At 33.8% G+C, this 15,092-nt stretch overlaps 2 protein-coding genes across 3 annotated transcripts; one reads left to right on the forward strand and one right to left on the reverse strand.

Annotated features, from left to right (window-relative positions):
- On the forward strand, positions 503 to 11,751 carry LOC109335842 (crossover junction endonuclease MUS81). 2 transcript variants are annotated; one of them, XM_019572068.1, is made up of 15 exons: positions 503 to 800; positions 1,787 to 1,875; positions 2,021 to 2,099; positions 2,401 to 2,487; positions 2,588 to 2,713; positions 3,433 to 3,658; positions 4,136 to 4,319; positions 4,416 to 4,534; positions 5,965 to 6,113; positions 6,286 to 6,343; positions 6,964 to 7,122; positions 9,340 to 9,419; positions 10,154 to 10,391; positions 11,264 to 11,350; positions 11,511 to 11,751. In XM_019572068.1, the coding sequence occupies exons 1-15, from the start codon at positions 613 to 615 to the stop codon at positions 11,613 to 11,615; spliced, it is 1,974 nt and encodes a 657-aa protein (XP_019427613.1). In that variant the 5' UTR covers positions 503 to 612; the 3' UTR covers positions 11,616 to 11,751. The 2 variants fall into 2 exon arrangements, with proteins under 2 accessions (XP_019427613.1, XP_019427620.1); XM_019572075.1 differs by lacking the exon at positions 503 to 800 and adding an exon at positions 978 to 1,694.
- Positions 12,646 to 13,383, reverse strand: LOC109335856 (dirigent protein 21-like). Its single transcript, XM_019572087.1, has 2 exons — positions 12,743 to 13,383; positions 12,646 to 12,668 (listed from the first exon to the last, which is right to left on the reverse strand). The coding sequence occupies exon 1, from the start codon at positions 13,342 to 13,344 to the stop codon at positions 12,772 to 12,774; it is 573 nt and encodes a 190-aa protein (XP_019427632.1). The 5' UTR covers positions 13,345 to 13,383; the 3' UTR covers positions 12,646 to 12,668; positions 12,743 to 12,771.

Genomic DNA, 15,092 nt, shown 5'->3' on the forward strand with positions numbered 1-15,092 from the left:
AATGATGTCTATCAAAATAACAAATAAAACCTCAACATATTCATGACCATCATCCCTCCTCATCTCTAGGTCAAAATTCAAGATATTGCTCTCAATCTTCATCCTAATGCTTGACAATCTAAATTGAACATATGCAACAAAAGATAGGTACAATGCAAAATCATAACTCAAACAATAACAAAGAAGATTGGAATTAAATTTGACAACCCATAAACATTCCATTCTTCATCTAACAATTATGCCATGAGCTAGAAACTTTATGTGCAGATTACCTTACTAAAGTAATTGCTCTTTCTTCTAATGTTTTTCTGTAATTGATATAATTTCCCATAAGCCTTTACTTTATTTCCTATTTTATCAAAAAGAAAATAACCTTGGTGATAAAACTTAGGCCCATTGTAAAAGCCCAAGCCCATCATGGAAACACACAGAAAACAAGCTTGATTTGAAACTGTATCTCACCTAGCGCGGTATAGTTCATGATTCTGCAACCACTTGAATGATCTTTTCTACACAATCCCAAACCAAACCATCATAAACCCAAAACAAAAACATCGAAAAGTTTTCATTTTGATTTCAAAAAAGTGATTTTTTCTGGAAAATCTTAACCCAATGGAGAACCGGGTTCATTGCCCAGAGAATCAGGAACTGGCATCATACATGTGGAACAAATGGAAGGAAATGGCACAGAAGCCTAAAGGGATTTCGGATAACATAGAAATGGCACTCTCTAAGGCTCACTTAAATGTTTGTAACTCCAAAAACCCAATTCTAACCATCAAAGATTTCTCTCAGGTCAAGTATGTAGTAAATTTTTCCCACATTGTACTTTTATTTATTTATTGAAAAGTATGTAAAAATTTAATTTTTCTGATTTTGTAATTTTGCTTTTTTTTTTGTGGCATTGGCATATGTGGATTTTGAATGCTGCAATTTTATTGTAATAGGTACTTTTATTTGTTTACCCATTGGTTTATTGTAAAAGTCTAACTGGGTGTTTACTCATTGGTTTACTGTGAGTGTTTGTCTAATAAAAAATTGCCCATAATCTAATTCCAGAACTTTTGTTTAAGCTTTCTATACGCAGGAAAAAAGTGATTGCTCTCAGGTTTACATGTTAGTTGATTTAAAAGTTGAAAAAATTACCTGAAACTCATCTGTTATGAAAAACTATATTTTTCAGTTTCTAAAAAACACTTTTTGTAGAAACATATTTTTATAGTATCTTAGAGTCACTCTTTCTATAAGCCAAATGGGTCCTTACTCCTTAGTCCCTGAAAAATTAGAAATATCCCAATTTGATGCCTAAAAATCTCAAATGACTGTCAGAAAATTTCATAGGGACTAATGTGTCCTCGGCATTTCTGATTCTTGAGAACCAAGTTAGACTTTTTGTTAAGATTTTTGTTTTGTCAAAGGCTAAATCGCGGAGCACTTTTTTTCTCAGGGATGAATTTGGTATTCACCCAGTCACTCTTAATGATGTGTTTGTATTTTGTAAATTGATTGTTGAGCTTGTCTTACACATTGTATTTGTTTAACTTGAAAATTTTCCTGATATTTTTCTTGGTGATAAAGTTATCCAGATTTTGGGATATCCCTTTTGGACCTTCAAAGCTTGAACTTTAGTCTAAAAGGGTTGTTGGGTTGGGTTTTTACTGATTGGTTGGTTATGTGTTTGTAAACTGACAAGGGTAGATGATAAACTAAGTTGTCTTTTTAATTTTATTATCAACTTTGTACTGAATTAATGAGGTTCTTTGTTGTATATGGAATTGTGGTGAAGGGGTGTTGGTAAAATGATTCTGAAGCTCATGCAGGGGTTTTTTGGGACCACTTCGGAAGTTTCTGAACCAGATGGCTTGACCAAAAAGGGTATGTCTGGTGCTTTGTAGTTTTTTTTTCTGTCATCTTCAATTGTCTTTACGGTTTTAGGTTTTTAAGTGCCAAAATTATTTGCACGGTTTAGCATAGGTCTACAATTGTATATAATTCTTGTTTTATATCTCTATTCTTTTAGGAAAGACAACTAAAGGAGCCAAGCGCTATATGCCTCAGAGGAACTCTGTGGCATACGCATTGTTGATAACCCTTTACAGGTATGTACAAATGCACATTTTTGTTGATAACCCTTTACTAAAAAAGGTGGCCTAATGTACGAGGCTCCCATCCAGTGGGTTCTGGGATGGATAGGTGTATGTAGACTTATCCTCACAAGCATAGAGGCTGCTTTCAGGATTTGAACCTGTGATCTCATGGCCACTGAGCAACAACCTTACCATTATGCCTAGGCTCACTCTCTTGATAACCCTTTACTGCTGTACATTTTTGTTCTGATATATGTTATGGAAGTTGTCATGGCAAAACTTGTTTCTATGAGTTTTAACACATTTTTAATAGGGGAACTTCAAATGGGAATGAATTTATGCGTAAACAGGAACTTATCGACGCTGCTGAAGCTAGTGGGTTATCTCGAGTGCCAATTATGTATGTTCAACATAGTTTCTTTATTTTTCTCTTCGTCTTTAATTAAACTAGTACTAGAAAATGTATGCATCTTTTGACCTATCACATTTGGAATGTTCAGTCCAGAAAAAGGGAAAGGAAAACCTGGCCATTTTGGAAGTTCTCCACGGGAATGGTATAGTGGATGGAGCTGCATGAAGACACTGATAACTAAGGGATTAGTTGTAAGATCAAGTTGTCCAGCAAAGTATGGTTTTCCATTGTGCATGTCTCCTATCACTATATTACTACTAGTTTTGAACATTAACCTTTTCTCTTAATCTTTTATATTTATCATTTATATATTGCAATCCTATAGTTGAGGGAACCTCCGTATTGTGAATCTGTAATTAATTTCTTGTATTGTTTATTTCTAGAGCCATAGAGAGGCTAAGAAAAATCTTAGGAGAAACAATTAGGAAAGATTTAGAGATCAATGTTTTGTCAATGGGCCCGATTTATGATAGAGCGTCTGAGACTCCCACCTGGTGGTCTAGGGAGGGTAGATATGTATGCTGCCTTATCCTGCAAGACTGCACACGAAGAAGTTGATTCTAGGATTTGAACCTGTGACCTCTCAGCTACGAGGTACCAACCTTACTGTTGTGACGATGCTCACTCTCTTGAGTCCTTCCTATAGTAACATAAGATATAAGAAATTCATTTAGGCACTACTTTGGTGATTCATTTCCGGTGAACATTATATCTGTGATTTGTTTAAATGTGCCTTTCTGTGGATAGCCTATCAGAGTATATTTAAACCTACAATTAATTTAATATTTAGTATATACTATATTCTGAGACAGCAACTTTTAGAGTGGTTCTTGTTAAGCAACTGTAAAATAATGACATATGTTTTTAAATGAAAAGTAGAATTTGATATGTTCAAATAGATACTTGTACAGATGAACTCGGTTTTGTTTTCAGGTACATGCTAACTCAAGAAGGTAAGGAAGCAGCATGTGACTGTCTTAAAAGATCAGGAATGGCAGAATCTCTGGAGAAGTCAGTTTCTGTTGAAATTTCATCTTATATGGATAAGCAGAACTCCTTAGATAAGGAACTCGAGGGTCATGATTCGGAATCAGAAGTGATGTCACCATTGACCCAGCAAAAGAAGCCAATGCGTGTTCCTCTTGATTCTCTTGAGAGGGTATTTTCCCTCATATTTAAAATCCTTATTACTTATTTCGTTGCTTCATATTCATATCAAAAGCTTCGGCCTTTCGCTCTTCACTGTACATGTTCTCTGCGGCAATCACTCAAATGATGCCTGATGCTGATTTGTTTGGCATAAAATCTGATTTATTGCTCTTTTCCTCTCCTTGGATGCATTTTCTTTTGAAAATAAAGTTCATCATTTGTCTTAGCTACACTCAATTGTAGTTATTTTTATAGTCTTTGTTTCTTGCAATGGGTGTATAGTAAGTAAAATGTCTGGTCTCAACAACCTTAAAAGAGGTATACATGCTATTCAGAAAATGTTAAAATATTCATCTCTTACTATTCTTGCTTTCTTTGCTCTTTCGTTGTTAACTTAATCTATTTGTTTTCTTTTCTGTGTTTAAGACTTCTTCTACAAAACACATTATATATTATTAGATTTATGTTGCTGATTCTTCTGTTGTAGTTTACAAGAATGGGTTACTCCAAGGAACAAATTGTTAGTTCTTTCACTGAAATTTCCAGAAGCTATCCAAATAAAGATGTCTCATCTCTGTGGCCAGCTGTTTTATGTCATCTTCGAGAGGAGCAAGTCTATGGTCCACAGCCCGAATCGCAAACTAATATAAATAATTGCCATATGTTGAGTGGTAATGCTATTGTAAATGATATTTCTTTTCCCTTGTTTTCACAGCATTTCTTATTAACCACTGATATACCTCAGCAATTCATTTCAAAATGACTAGGTTCCAGTGACCTCATTGGAATCGAGAAAAGAACTGTGAGGTCATCCCATGGTGGGCATGTGTCAAATTCCTGTTCTCTTGATATTCCATCGTTTCCCTTGAGAGCTTGCTCATCAAATGTATGGTTTGATCCATTTAGTATAACCGCTCTGCTTTTTACTTTGCATACAATATAATGTAAAAATGGATCTTTATGTGATTGTGCATTGGGAATATAATGTGTTTGTGGATATACTGATTAAATATATTAACTTTCTCAATCTAAGTTTTGTTGAGTTTGAACACTTATTTTAATATTTCTTCATGGGGATACTTCTAATAAGTATTGCATTTGTGTGGTGCAAAATGTCATAGAAGTTACATTATGCATTTCTTTTTATTAGGTACATTCAGTTATCAGTTTTGCAATGGCATATGCATGGAGTAGGATCAAGATGATAGTGTCTACTGCTTATATTGCATTAAAGTAGGTCAAATGCACTTTTCCCCCTGACTTTAAATTATTACATTAAGCCCTAATAAAACACAATGCACTGTAATCTTCTTGACTCTCTTTGCTCAATTTAGATGCTCACATTGACAGTAAATGCAGAAGCCGTGCACATGAACTGTCGATATTATAAAATAAAAATTGTCCTGTTATACTTATACATATAAGATATCTTTATTTTCATCAAATTTTATGTTTTCATAATTTTATTGTATTCTTCAGAATAATTTTTCCAGACTCAGTAGTTCAAGGTACATTGTAGTCAGCAGATAAAGATGCTGAAAGTTACCTACAGAAACTAAATTTCACTGCCAACTTATGGCTCATGTTCCAGTCTCAAGTATTTCACCCTCATTCATAGAGTTTAAAACCTAAACCTTTTTCGAGCTTCCGTTTTCTATTTTCAAACTTCACTAGTCACCTTCATTCAGTTTTCCTCTAAACAAATGTCCCTGAACTCAAATGTCTTCAGACACTTCTTCTCTCACCAAACATCCCTGAACCTAGATTCGTTCTGATATTTTCTCCTGAATTTTGGGCCACTAATAGAATTTTAAAAAGATGAATCTCAATGAAAACTTGGTATATAAAAGTATAATTGTTTTTTGATACCAAAAGCTCATGTGCATAACATGTGCATTTATTATGCCAATGTGAATAACTAAACTGAATGAAAGGGAAGAAGTTACTGCGGGTTCTATGAAAACTGGGGTGAAATGTACTTAATCTGATTTTTATTTTTATGATTAAAGAAGAAATTCATGAAGATGATTATAAAGAGTTAGAAGGGAAAAGAAATCCTCCTTGCCCAATAAATTTTGTAATTAGGGTAAAAAGTGCAAATAGAATAAAAAACCAGGTGGGTAAATTGCATTTGACCATAAAAGTACATGAACTTTGGTCTTTGTGTATTTATCTATATTTTAGCATATACACTACCAAGAAGTGTTTTTTAGTTTTTTTAAACAATTGTTAAAATTTGTACTTTAGCCGACCCTGCCTAGTGGGATAAAGGCTTGGTTGATGTTAAAATTTATACTTTCCTGATGAAACTTTTAGGATCAGTCCATGGAAAAGCGAAACAAAGATGAGCTCGAGTCAAAGATGAACATTTTAAGTGTTCCACCATTGAGCTTGGGGGATAGATTTGAGGATGTCTATGAAGTGATTTTGATTTTGGATGATCGGGAGCAGTTTGCCACTCAGGGGTTAGTAACATAAATACAAACTTAGTATTTTACTTAAGTATTGCTTCTTATGCTTGAATTGGTATTCATTTCAGTATTTGTGACAATGTACAGTTTACTTGTATTTATGGCACCCTAGCATATTGTATGACTTGTTAATGAGTTGATGGACTTTATATTCTATTGTTTTCAGATCAAGATCTAGGAAGATTATTGAGAATATCCGCCGCGAATTCAAAATTCAAATAGAGGTGAGTTTTGATGTATTTACTAGGTACAAGCAGTTCCAATTGCTTGCCAAAGAAAATAAGTGTATGGTATTATCTACTGTGTGATGATACATTTTCATGGAAACTGACATCAAACCTTGTGATCATTAGCTGAGATAACTATAATGTATAGGTTTTGTATATATACACGCATGTATACCGATATTAAGATAAATTTGACTTAGGATAATAATGTTTCTTGCATCCAACAACCTCTTGGTATGGTGATAGTATTTTCTGGAAATTGTTGGTTTTGATGATGGCCTTTCCAAGTGATATATATGACTTGTCTCCTTATGTAGACCCCTGATATTACAGTTATCATTGTGTATATCTTTTGGGAACTTGTATTTTGAAGATTATCAAATTACGAAAGTATTATCCGAATGTTTTGACAAAACTGTTCACTTTGAACCTATTACATCTGTTTTGATTTAATTAATGGTAATGGGAAGCTCAGTTAAGCTTTTTGACCACATATATGATTCTAAAGAAAATTAAATGTGATACTGGTCTTACTTGGACATGGATGAAGCATACATTTAATATATATCTCTGCTTCTATGTTTAGATGGTAAAATTTGAAATTTTTGATTTTCCAGGTTCGGCGATTGCCAGTTGGAGATGGGATTTGGATAGCACGCCATAAAACTCTTGACACTGAATATGTATTGGATTTTATTGTTGAGAGGAAACATATTGATGATTTACGCAGTTCAATCAGGGATAACCGCTATAAGGATCAAAAAATAAGACTTCTGGTAACTTTCCTTTTTCGATAGTTAGGATTGTTTCATGACTTTTTAAAATTGTTAGAACATGTTGATGACGAGCGCATGGATATATATGGTCTCTGATAAATGGCTCTGCTGCTTTTGCATAATGTTTTAAAGAACATAGAGTTATTGATGCTTTGCTGTAGAGTTTTAGTGATGATATGAATAAAATATTTTATTTAATAAAAGAACCAATTCATTAATATGAAGAGAAGAAAGATTAAAAAGAGTTAGATTGAAGAGAGGGTGAACGAAGAAGGTAAACAAAATGAGAAAAACTTCAATAAAGCAGAGCTTTCCAATCTCCCAACATTTTTTGTAAGAGGAATGCTTGAAGAGACAATGGGCTTTACACCAAATAGAAGCCAAGTGCCTAATCTTAGGCAAAGCATGTGCCCTTCTTTAGAAATCTCCGTAGCATATGCACTAAAGAGTAGCATATATTGAACATTACCATGAGGGTTTTTCTTCTTTACTTCTCCGAAAACCAGCAAAGCTAGTCAACAGAAACTGATCTAAGGAACTAGGACCAATCAGACACTCTCCAAAAACTACCAAGTAAAGCAATCCATGTAGACAAATACAGAACAATGAAAAAAATAGGGAACTGAATATGAGCTTGCATCACACATAACACACACATACACATCTGTGCACCTACATATAAGGGAAATAGCCTTATGTGGTCTATGAGCCTTCAACATGTCATTGAGTTCTATTAAGCACTGCTATCCAAATAAAGAACTCAAGCTTAGAGTGAGCTTTGGACTTCCAAATAGGTTTATCAAGTCAGCATGAAGCTCTATGCAGCTTATGGGTTAGGAACTGAAAGTAAGTTTACACAGAAGCGCTTTCAAATGGCAGCCATGGCAGATTGCAGTGGCAGTTTTCAGCAGAACGTCATTCGCCATGTAAAATATGTTGTTAAATTGTAGCATGTGCCATTTGGGGGTTTTGGGCTGCCATGATTGTAAAATATGTTGTTACCACAAATCATGTCTAAAAGCTTTTGTTTGATATTATTACTATTTTCCATGACATCAACACCTGATCAAGTTGTCTTCATTTTCTATCCAAGTCTTACCTCATTTACACCAATCATTGAAATGGCCGTGGCTATTATTGAGCAGAGTGGAGGGTGGAAGTGTTGGCACTGAACATGGGAGGCTAAGCCAATAGGAGGAAAAGATTCCAGATATCATTGTTGATGCCAATAAGTGCCATCTTTCAATCATGTTGGTTAGTGTTGGAGGACATTGGGATGTGATGATGCAGTATAATAAGAAGATACCATTCAAGTCCTAGATAACTTTCAGCTTGTGATTTTTACACACCATCTTCCCTCCCAAAGGAGGTAGTGTTTACTCTAGCAACATTAGTAGAAATTATCTCTCAATACAAGGCAGCAAAAAAGCTTTATCTAAGAGGACAAGTCACAAGGGTTCAAACATATGTTATACCAGGACCGCTTCTTATGTGACTCAGGTGGGAACAATGTGGTTTTGATTCGTCAAGGGTCCTGCAAATGCGACCCATATCTACTTGGATTAGCACAATGGGATCCTAGTGGAAGTTATTATACCTTATGGCTAGCTTGGTCGTCATGCTTCAAACTATGAGATACCACCACAAGGAACTTGTTTTCAGCTTCCACGTGCTTCAGCTTGTTAGCAATACTGCCACGACTACTGATAAATCTCAAGAAATTTCAGCTACAACATGCAGAACTTTCTGCTCCTAGCCTTGAGGACAAGGCTGAACTGCTGAAGTCAAACGGGTGGCATTGATAGGAGATAGGTATATTCCAGATGAAAGGAGAGTGGGACCAAAGTTAGTTTTGATGAGTTGGCAGAGAGAGTGTAAGAAAGGAATGTGGTAGAGAATGTTTTCCGTTATTAATAGGCCGAGTCGACTTAGAGGAGGTATCTTTAGGGAAATCACTTATTAGTATGGGTAGAGAGCATTAGCTCTTTGTAGGAGCTTAGCTCTGTTGCAGTTGGTACTTATACCACTGTAATTACCTTCATTTTCTGTTAATCAATACAACTTTGCTTTATTTTGTTCAATTATTCTTATTGTTTCTGTATCTTCGATAAGGGTTTGTATCAGTTGAATTGTGCATGTCCTAGGATATTATTCACACATTCCATACCGATGTGACTTCCTCAACACCCATTTCTTAATCCAATTGCAATTTGTTAGAGGTGTGGACTGAAGAAGCTGATATATCTTGTGGAAGGTGACCCAAATGCTTCTGAAGCTGCTGAAAGCATAAAAACTGCGTAAGCCTTATTTCTTTGTTCAACTTGTGTGTTATGACATTCATAAGCAAAAGTTGAAGTGCTGCTTTATGATGGTTGGCTGGGGTTCATTATATGAATCCTTTATGCTTTCTAGCTTTAATAATCAGTAATCATACAATTAGTTGTACTGTCCTGGTCTCTTTAATTCTAAAATTGGCTTCTTCTGAAAATCGCATTGTGCATTTGTTTAGTTTAGTTTTGTCATTAATATTTGATAATTGAAGTATTGTTCTGGACATGTCATTTGGTTGGTAAGTGTGAATGAGCCACCATTAAATAAATTTTCGAGTAACAAATTTCAATGTATTTGGTCAAGTTCTGGATGGAATTTTTATGTTTAGTTATGATACTATACATGAGATTTATGTTTACAGTAAATCCCTTACAGCAGTTTGTTTTGGACCAGATCTAGAAATACCCTTAATGGTTTGTGTAGCCATAAATCCTATTTTTTTATTCATCGTGGTCTTTAGATTATATAAGAATGGAAACCACAATCCTAGTTGTCATCTCTATATCTGGTTTACTTCTAAATTTTACTAAGTTCGCCTTATATACTTTTGCTAGAGTGAAGATAACTTGTGTTTAAATACAAAATTATTGCTGATAGTGAAGGACTCTTTAGTTTATATCTTTGAAATTCAGTACCTGCAATTTCTGTTTGTGTAAAAAGTTATCCCTATTACAGACTTTTTCAATCCCACCATGTGCAGTTGTTTTACAACAGAGATTCTAGAGGGATTTGATGTGCAGAGAACAAGTGGCTTGGGTGATACCCTAAGGAAGTATGGTTATCTTACCCAATCAATTTTCCAATATTACAAGTCAGGAGTTTTCGAAAACCATCTCAAATGCTGTGGGACATGTCCCCCCTATAAAGAATTTATTAGACAGTGCCAAGACATGGAAAAAATGACAGTTAGTGATGTATTTGCCATCCAACTTATGCAGGTACGAAAACTTTTGAAATTAGTTTTGAACTGCTTATCTAGTGATTCTCCTTAGTTTTTCTAACTGTTGATTATGTTGACCTTGAGTGCACTTGAATATGAAAATATGAGTTCACTTGATATTTGATGAGTATTGGGAACAATGCTTATATACAGGTTAAGACTAATCAACCCCTAAACTTATGGTATTAGGATAGAGCTATTTATGAAAACTAGCAAAGATAAAGATACAGCACAATCGACTATGTTAACAATCCCCCTCAAGCTAGAGCATATATATCATATGCACCCAGTTTGTCACGTATATACCTTATCCTAGGACCAACAAGGGTTTGGTGAAGATATCAACAAGTTGATCATGGGAGCAAATGTGAGACATCTCTATGATGCCATATATGATGTTTTCTCTAATGTAATCACAATCAACCTCAATATGTTTTGTTCTCTCACAATATTGTTAAATAGCCGCCATGGCCGTGGCGTTTTCTAGCCAATCACCATTAGCTATTTCAAAAAATCCACCATATGGTCTTGTCTGCCATTTTCACGAAAGCGGCGCCATGGCGGTATGGCAGTGAAAGTGCCCTGGTGGAAAAGGTGGAACTCAATGTAAATGGGCTTTTCTAGGTAGGTTTGTTGAAATAAATAACGGATTGGATCCTGATATATTGTTTCTCTTCTATTTCTGGATGACAGCCTTTTTTCTATGTCTGCATTTTCATCGAACAGCCTTTTGTTCTTTAGCCTAAGTTTTGCATAAAGAACTGCAATTCCTAACTATTTCACCCTATAATTGAATGAATAATTCTTATACCTGATTACTAAATTGATTAAATGTTTTTGACTAAGACATCTTGGAACTTATGAATGCAGGTCCCACAGGTTACTGAGGAAGTTGCCATGAATGTGTTGGATTTGTACCCCACACTATTGTCTCTTGCCAATGCCTACTCACTACTTGTGAGTCCTCATTCCTCTCTCCCATTTAGTATGTTTGGAATTGGAATTATATACCTTCTAAGAATCTTAGAAATGCACTAGACATTGTTGAATGCTATCATTAATGTATCATGTGCTTCTCCCCCCTTCTAAGTTTACTCCAATTGTTCGAGTTGATTAGGATGGCGATGCTCGTGCCCAGGAGGAGATGCTTCGAACTCGGAGTAACAATGTGATCAACGCAGTTGCCAGTAGGAATATTTTCCAGTTTGTTTGGGGTAGCTGACTTGCATTTCCCCCTCAAAGTTGGGTTTTTGGATGTGAATTCACTAAGCATATATGGTGACAACAATGTTCGTTTTTTTTTTAAACTTTTGCAACTTGTAGTTGTTGTATGTGTATATAAAATTAAGTATGATTTATAGTAATCAAAAGTCAGAAGTGCGTAGAAGATTATTCTCAACTGTTTTCATGTAGTATCACAATGGTAATAAATGTAAAACTAGGACTTCAAGATTATTATTATACTCTAAATTAAATGATATTGAAAATTGAATGTGGAATCAAGTGCTTACAAATACAGTATATTTTTCCAAAGGCTTCCTTTTAAAGTTATTTAAAAATAACTAAACAAAAACTAAAATGTAATTTTGGTCCCTCAATTGTGTGATTTTAGTTCCACCATTTTTTATGTGTGAATTTCAACCTACAACTTACATAAATGTACAAGATAATTTGTTGCTACCTTTCCACCAAAAATAATAACGATGTTTCGTACGTGTTAAATTTTGCTCGATGTGGCAATAAATGTATTATTTCTAAGTGGCATTTAGAATCATAAAGTACAATTTTGGTCTCTTGTCTTTTTCATTTTGTGCAAAATTCTCCCTCCAATTTTTTTTTTATGTATTTTGATTCCAAAGAGAAGAAGACGAACAATGTCAAAAATGAGAATAAAATTATATTTAACACTCAATCAAAATTCTTTCTTTTCTAATTTGTAATTTATCTAATACTAATATAATGTAATCTAATTTACAGTGTGACTAAGTTAATTTGATAATATATTTTTCTTAAAACAAATAAAAATAGAATAAGTATTTAATTTTCATTGATTTGTTATTTACAATTTTTATTTTATTAATAATATATTTTTAGGAATTCAAATTTTATTAAATTTTGTTAAATATGAATACACGACCACAAATTTTGCATAGTTGAAAAATATTAATATATATATATATATAACATTTCAAATATAAGAAAGCAAAATTCAATATTTTCCATTATAATAAAAACCAAACCTTGATCCAGATTGAGTTAGCTAGATGGATCCAAAAGTCTTTATACAAGAAGACACCATATCATCTATTATTGTAAAGAAAAAATACACCATATTTTCATTTTCCATAGTTATTATATCTTAGAAACAATAACAAGATCTAGGGAAAAGAAATAGTAACATCATACTCCACAACAAAATGCTGAGATGTTGAAATATCCCAAAGACTCTTAGCAATAGCATATCCCTTAGCAAACCTGAACACACCAGTTCCTCCAACAATTGCCATTTCCCTTACTGTGTCCTGAACTGGGTTCCTTCCAACCAAACTAAGGGTACTACCTTCATAGCTACTACCCTCACTGAAAACAAAATTTATAAGCATCACCATTCCATGGTCATGCAAAGAAGCCAAACCAAATAACCCTTGAGCCCTACCAACTTTTGTTGAACTTAACTCTTGTCCCTTAGTTAAAAGGTTGTCCATCATGAAAGTTGTTCCAAACCCACTTGAGGAAGTGTTAGATGGATCAATGATTTGAACAACTGTTGGGTTTTTTCCTTCTAGGATGTCATGGTAAAAAAAGTGTAGATGGGTCAATTTTTGTGTGTGATATTGATTTGTAGGTAACATAATGTTGGATTGTGTAGAGAATATTGCATTGATAGGAGTGAAGTTATTAGAGATAAGAGTGAAGGATAAGAGAAAGAAGAAGCTAAGAGGGGCATTCATTGTATTACAATTTTCAACTATGTTGGTAGCAAATATGAGTAGGAAAATTACTTATATTTGTGTTTACTTTCATATTTTTCAATTAAAATAATATGAATATTTTATTGCTCCATACGTTCCACGAGCTCCAGGCATATGAAGGAACATGTGTTATATATTAATATCTACATGTCAATAAACTGGTGATCATAGAAGTGGTTGATTTATTAAATCATCTAGTGAAATTATATATATACTAATATTTATATTGAAAAAATAATAAAAATATTATCCCATTTTACAAAGTAAAATATGCGTTTTTGTGGTGAATCATGTTTTAAATGATAAGCTAATCTCACTTAATTTTTACTAGTTTTAACTTATATAATTATATGACTGACATATTTATTACCCTTTATTGTATGAGTTTGATTCATAGATTTTCCTATTGAATAGGTTGATATCATCAGTTTTTCATAACAATGGATGAAACAATTACTAATTTGATTAACAAGGCATATATTTTATATTTTAAGAGGAGAGATGTATTTACATAATTTTAACTTACACTAGTTTTGATTTATTGATGTTAGTCTTATTCAACATTTTGATTATGAAGGTTCAATAGGTTTTTAATTTTTTTCTTTCCAAACAATATATATTAGGAAAATACTTATTATTTATATAATCCTTTTGTTTTTCTTAACTTTTTTCTGTTAGACACAATAAGTGAAAATTTGTCTAACTAGTCAAAAACAGAAATTTGATATGCTAGTTATTTGAAATTGAATTATTTAATATAATCACTTGATACAAAAAAATAGTTTTCCTGTGTATATTTGCTACCAAAGGAAAAACTTTACTTAAACAAATTCAACATTTTTTGTATCAAGTTGAAGTTTTTTGTATGGACAACTTAACCAAGAGTGTAATTTTTCTCACAAGATCTAAGATAGGACAATTACGATTGCACAAGGTTACTTTTTACTTTCAAAATTCATGCTCTCTTATTCATGTCTTCGTTAGATAAGGAACGAGTTATTGCATAAGAACATTTAAAATGTTTAAAATGCATCTCCATCATATGGTACTTTGAGGGAGACAAGAGTGATTACATAAGAATGCATAATTTATTGAAGGCGATTTTTATCATCTAAAAGACAATTCAAAATATCTACCACCAATGAAAGGTCAAATCAATCGGAAAACAAAGCTAGAAACACAAAATCTTGATAACATGTTTGGTTATATTGTGTTTAGAAGAGAAGATGAATGTGTAATGAATATTCCTTTTTTTGATTGATTATGAAAGTTACAATAAGGATTCCTTATATACACAATGACTTGTTAGCCAAGTAACTCAACAAGCTAACTAACTATCATAACAAACTAAAAGCACATGCTCAAAATAATTAAGCATGTGTTAATTGTGTGATTAGGAAAACTCTACTGCAACCATCTTTCATTGCTTAAGCAACTGTGCTGATGTATGTGATGCAAGAAGCCTAAATTCTGTTCTGATGCATGTAGTCCATGGAGCCAAACACTGATGTATATTTCTGACCAAGGCCACAGGGCCATAGGGCGCCTGGTGCATGATCTGATGCACATCTCTGACCGAGCCAGGGCGCCTGGTGCATGATCTGATGCACATCTCTGACCGAGCCAGGGCGCCTGGTGCATGATCTGATGCACATCTCTGACCGAGCCAGGGCGCCTGGTGCATGATCTGATGCACATCTCTTGACCGAGCCTATAGTGCGCCTGTG

This window comes from Lupinus angustifolius, chromosome LG02 (genome assembly GCF_001865875.1).
Source record: "Lupinus angustifolius cultivar Tanjil chromosome LG02, LupAngTanjil_v1.0, whole genome shotgun sequence".
In the NCBI taxonomy this organism is placed as follows: Eukaryota; Viridiplantae; Streptophyta; class Magnoliopsida; order Fabales; family Fabaceae; genus Lupinus; species Lupinus angustifolius.